The sequence below is a fragment of the Triticum dicoccoides genome, chromosome 4A (assembly GCF_002162155.2).
Source record: "Triticum dicoccoides isolate Atlit2015 ecotype Zavitan chromosome 4A, WEW_v2.0, whole genome shotgun sequence".
In the NCBI taxonomy this organism is placed as follows: Eukaryota; Viridiplantae; Streptophyta; class Magnoliopsida; order Poales; family Poaceae; genus Triticum; species Triticum dicoccoides.
In genome coordinates, this window is record NC_041386.1 from 717,297,565 (window position 1) to 717,303,477 (window position 5,913).

At 42.9% G+C, this 5,913-nt stretch overlaps 1 protein-coding gene across 1 annotated transcript; it reads left to right on the forward strand.

The window, feature by feature from the left end:
* The first annotated feature begins 1,440 nt into the window (after window positions 1-1,440).
* On the forward strand, window positions 1,441-2,377 carry LOC119289869. The gene is made up of 2 exons (XM_037569060.1): window positions 1,441-1,672; window positions 1,768-2,377. Exons 1-2 carry the CDS (start codon window positions 1,587-1,589, stop codon window positions 2,216-2,218), a joined length of 537 nt encoding a protein of 178 aa, XP_037424957.1. The 5' UTR covers window positions 1,441-1,586; the 3' UTR covers window positions 2,219-2,377.
* Window positions 2,378-5,913: the final 3,536 nt, after the last annotated feature.

Sequence of the window (5,913 nt, forward strand, 5' to 3'; positions counted from 1 at the left end):
GTTCTTGTTGGCCCCCCCCTTGGATTCTGCTCTAGCTCCGCTAGTGCTCTTATAATACTCACGGAGGGAGTAACTTCTATTGTAACCCTTACTGTTTTCTCTTCCAACAGAATCAACAAGCTCGGATGACGCTCGCAATATTGAGTCTCTTCTCCTTGATCTATCAACACTAAAAGATGCTACAGATGATTTTTCTGAACACAAAAGGCTTGGCGAGGGAGGTTCGGTGTAGTTTACGAGATATAGGTCCCACAATATGATTTTTTTTCAATTGATTGATATCCATTTGTTAGATGACTTGTGCTTCTTTATAAGATGTTGGTATTTAGTTAGTTCTAATGCCAAAAGCGTTCAAGAAAAATACTATTTCCAAAAAAGCGTTGAATTATCCTTTTTCACCACTGTGCAGGGTGACCTGCCTGAAGGTCAAGAAATAACGGTAAAGAGGCTCTCACAGACTTCTAAACAAGGAATAGAAGAGTTGAAAACTGAGCTTGAAATATAAATCTGACCACTAACTTAATATGTCTACAAAACCCAAGAGAATATTAAGATTCTAGAAATATTTTCAAGACAAATATGCATTTGTGATATTCAAATTCTGAAAAGAAAATAATTGAAATGTAATTCATAGCTGAGGATAAAATTTTGATCGAAGGCATGTCCAAAATGTCACATGTTTGTGATATGTACAGAGTACGAAAATTTGGTTGATAGGCATGTACAAATATTTCTTGCGATCAAAGAATGGATAAACTTCTGAAAAGTATATTGATATTGTTCTCGAGATATAATTCTCATGAATAGTATATGAAAATATATCAATAAAATTCAAACAGATTATACTCCCTCCGGTCCTTTTTACTCTGCATATTAGGTTTGTCTGAAGTCAATCTCATCCAACTTTGACCAAGTTTATATAAAAAATTATAGACATTCACATAACAACACCAATATCATTAGATTCATCTTGGAATATATTTTTATATTATATTTATTAAATATTATAGATGCTAATAATTTTTAATATAAATTTGATCAAACTTAGTAAAGTTTGACTTTCGGCAAAACCAATGTGCAGAGTAAAAAGTACCGGAGGGAGTATTATACGTTTCTCTCAGGGAACATATTATTTAGATAATGATATTAGGAGATTTTGTTCTAGCATCGATGCTAGAATAAAAGCGGATATTTTGAGTGTGTCTTTGTCCGAGGAAAAGGGCGGGTGGTGGCAGGTGAGGCGTGCGTGCGTGTCTCCTCTCCCTTCTTTTCCTTTCCTTGCACCGCATCCATCGCCGACCCTCTGCTCTGCTCTGTCATGTCTCGTCAATGGCGCCGCGCCGCGTGTCGCCGCTACGCGTCCCGCACTGGCATTGCCGCATCGATGGCAGTAAATAAATAGGCCACCGCTCACCGAGGCGCAGGGGTAAGAAGAAGACCTCGATCTCAGGCTCAGACCACAGCACAGAGCGGATAAGCTCGCACTCGTACTCCTCCTGCTCTGCTTTGTCCCCTCTCTCTCTATTGAGCTCACACAAGGAGGGGAGGGAGCTCCATCGATCTGAAGCTGCTCTGCTGTTTCGGCCATGGCTGCACGAGCACTGACCGCCGCCGGCCGCCGGGCGGCCAGCCAGAGCCTGACCAGGCCGACGCCTCTTCTTGCCTCCTCCAGGTAACCAGCTTTATCATGCTGCTTGCTCTGCGTTGCCACCTTCTTTTTTTGCCGCCACCCCTCATTCATGGCAGCATCGATCCTGTGTGTTTCAGGAGCGGGGCCAGCATGAACTACTCCTTGGCCAACGCGCAGCGTGAGGAGGAGCGCGGGGACGTCCATGGCCCGGCGGCGGCGATGACGGGGGCGCAGGTGGAGGCCGCGCTGAATCGCAAGAACATCGAGGTGCTCCAGGGCGAGGAGGAGCACGTCGCCACGGCCACGGTGCTGCCAGATAGCGACGAGACAGTCGGCGGCGCGCTGGACGGCGGCGAGGACGCATCGTGGGTGCCCGACCAGGACACGGGCGTCTTCGTCCCCGCCGATGCCGACGCTGACGCCCACTGCGGGGGCGCGCATCCCGCCCCACCGCACCTGTACGGAGGCGTGGGCGGGCCGGCGTCGGTGCTGGACCAGGCGGTGTTCGTCCGGGAGGAGGAGATGGAGGACGTGGAAAGGCCCGCCATGGGCCTCACCGATGCCAACGACGGCAGCAACAACAACTAGCAGCTGCAAGTAGCTCCATGCCTCCATCAATCAGAGGCCTGTAGTAGTTTCAGTAAGCTAGCTAGTGTCACTGCCAGACACCATGGTATGATTAGTAGCTAGAATAAAGAGTGAAGTGTACTGTAGGTCCTTAAACTATTTCAAGGGTATCATATAGGTTCTCGAACTATGAAAATCGTCATTTAGATCCTCGAAGTACAGTAAGTGTGTCATTCAGGTCCAAAATCTCACTAACCCCCTCTAAATGGCCAGCTGGCACGGTGAACAGTGCGAAAAACAAAAAATATGAAAAAAAAAATCTGAAAATCTTTGGCATCAAAGATACCCCTGGTGCGTGAATAGTAAAAATGTTCATTAATTCAAAAAAATGTTCGCGAATATGGGAAAAATATTCGCGACTTTAAAAAGGTTCACAAACAATAAATTTGAAAATACGTTCGCGAACCACAAATATTATTCGTGGGTATGGAAAAAAAAGTTCGCGAACCACAAAAATTCCTGACTTTAAAAAATGTTAGTGAACTTTTTATTAAAGTTGCAAATATTTTTTCCGAATTCATCGTTCGTGAACATTTTATTAAAGTCACGAATATTTTTTTCAAATTCATCGTCCGTGAACATATTTTTAAAGTCATGAATATTTTTTCCAAATTCATCGTTCGCAAAATTTTTTAAACTCGCGAATATTTTTCCCAAATTCATCGTTCGCGAACATTTTTTTAAAGTCGTGAATATTTTTTCCAAATTCATCGTTCGCGAACTTTTTTTAAACTCACGAATATTTTTTTGAAGTCGTGAATATTTTTTTCCAAATTCATCGTTCGCGAACATTTTATTAAAGTCACAAATATTTTTCCAAATTCATCGTTCGCGAACTTTTTTTGAACTAATGACATTTTTACTGTTCACGCGCCGGGGTCTCTTCGATGACAGAGGATCTCAGTTTTTTGATATTTTTTTATATTTATTCTTTGTCGTGTACTGTTCATCACGCATAGGAATTCAGGACTGTTTGCCGCGTACTGTTACGGTTACTGGTTATCTGCCAGCTGGCCAGTTAGAGCCTGTCAGGGAGATTTTGAACCTAAATGACACACTTACTGCACTTTGAGAACCTAGATGACGATTTTCATAGTTCGAGGACCTACGTGACATCCCTGGAATAGTTCAAGGACCTACAGTGCACTTCACTCTGGAATAAATCCCATGGATGCATCTCTGCAAGTCTGTAGTAATAGAAGGCTCTCAGTTCACTGCTGCTAATCAGTAGGAGATCGCTTACTGATCTAGTCATAATCACTTTGATATCAATAAACAAGATGATAGCCTCATGTTGTTAGTCGAGCACTCAGCACTGCAATTGATGAATACAGGCAGGACTCTGCAGACACCATCTTCACAATGGGCAAAAAATTCAAAGAAATTGTAATGGAAGGAGGCAATTCACATTCAAACCAAATGCAAGGATCAAAATCAAAACTGCTGCAACACCAAAAAAACACTTAGAATTAGCGGTCACCCTTCAAAATAAATAAATAATACTCTTTCCGTCTCAAAATAAGTGTCTTAACCTTAGTACAACTTTATACTAAATTTAATACAAAGTTGAGACACCTATTTTGGGACAAAGTTGAGACACCTATTTTGGCATAGAAAGAGAAGTAGGAAATAACAGCTCTAGTAACGCTAAGATAATTGCAAAAAAAAAAAAAAAATTGATCTTCTATATTCAAAAGCATCCTCGGAATTTTTTTACAGTGGAAGTTGCTCCGCCATTAACTAAATGGCAGCCATATGCATTAACACCTTCAACGAACACCATCAGGATCATCGATCTGCGGTGGCCTGCCCAGCTCTCGCCAATGTATAGTAGTCCCTTCATCTTATAATATAAGAACATTTTTAGCATTAGTGTAGTGTAATGTACAATACTCCCTTTGTCCCATAATATAAGAACGTTTTTGACACTAATGTAGTGTCAAAAAGCTTCTTATATTATGAGACGGCGGGAGTATGTCACAGGATCTCAGTTTACTTCAATAATCAGTATGTACTCGTAGTATTTACTTACTTTCAGTGACCTTATGCTAGATTCCAATAGAAGTTGGAACAAGTGAAGCGTTTTCTCTGTAATAAACATATATAAAAATGAAAACACCTAAAATTATATATTTTACATGCAAAATCTGTAATGCTAGGACCTACAATAAGAAACAATTCATTAACAGACGAGACTCTTTGGAGATAAAACATTGAGATTTGGCAAAATTTGAAGAAATCAGGATTCAGACTTTCGAAGGGAAAGTAAGATTCGGACTTTCGAAAGGAAAGTACATGAATGAAACACCAAAAATCAAACATTCAAAATCAGCAATGTGTAGCACACTTAAATTGACAGTTCCAGTAATCAGTTCAGGATTTGAAGCACAAAATTGGGAACAAGCAGCAAAGCATAGAACTGGCTCAAAGATAAACAGACATTAGTGCCTCGCAACACTACTATGAATTGTGAACCATCAGGCAAGAAATTGAGTACAAAAAAATGCCATGCTCCAGTTATACCAGCAGAGCAATGACAAACATAATTACATAATTATCCCTATCGATGTTTCAGAACATTCTTACACACTCTTACACCGGAGGTTGCTCCAACCATCAGTAATAGCCGATGCCTAAAACAAGGAATGCATTAACATCATCAACCATCACAGAGACTCGGAAAACATGCTAGGGACAACCCACACAGGTTGCACTGCATTTCCAGAGCTTATGAAAACAAAGCTGTTTCGGCTGGAGGCAGGCTTTCCCAACTCAAATGCAGCCCAATGTTCTGAATCATGGGAATAGTAGTACACGCAGTTGCTCCTCCCTCCCCACCTTTCCGGGTTCATGAAGGATAATGGCTGGCTTCTCTTGTCAGTGCTGGTGAAGATTGCCCAATTCTCCAACTCCTCCACCTTCACCCACTTTGCTTGTTCGGTCGACTGGTCGAGGCGGAAGACTTCGAAGGAATCCCCTCTTGCCGGAAACGACCCCCGACACCCAACCAAGAGAAGCATATCGCCACACGCAACCAGGTATAGGTTGGCAAGATGACGTATAGAGATTTCCCCCCAACTGACTCCAATCATCCGTACGCGAATCCAAGGCATCAAGTGCACAACAAAGAGCATGCCATTAGAGTCCATGCCAAAGACCTGGCCTTGGAAGGTGACGATCTGCTTGACCGTTCCATCGCAAGGACAAGCTCTCGACCAAGACTGACTACCAACACGCCAAAAGTAGCTGTGAGATCCGTTGGCGACAAGGAGATGTGGGTTGGGTGACGCTATAGGAGCCATGAGGGCACCGTAATAGACCTCGGTGGATTCGTCACCCGGAAACTGCGGTGGTGAAAAACTAACACATCTAAACGCATCAACAACGAGACATGATCTGTTGCTGGAGAAGATGAGATGGCCATAAGAAGCACCCAGGAAGCAAAAGCTACCCAGAGGACTCCAGGGGCAACGAGAAAGGTTATTTAGGGGAATCTGATAACAAAGGCGCGAGTGTTGGCTGGCTGGATCAATGACCTGACATGGACGTTTATCACCAAAGGGGTGGTAACATGGAGAGCGCCCGGGGACATCACGTTGCAGGAGCACAGGCGGAAAATATCGTCGAGGAGGCAGACTTTGATGGAAATGATAAGA

Coding starts and splice junctions, on each gene's coding strand:
- LOC119289869 (XM_037569060.1), top strand. CDS start 1,587: ATGGCTGCACGAGCACTGACCGCCGCCGGCCGCCGGGCGGCCAGCCAG. Junction 1,673..1,767: donor CCTCTTCTTGCCTCCTCCAG/GTAACCAGCTTT, acceptor TGTGTGTTTCAG/GAGCGGGGCCAGCATGAACT.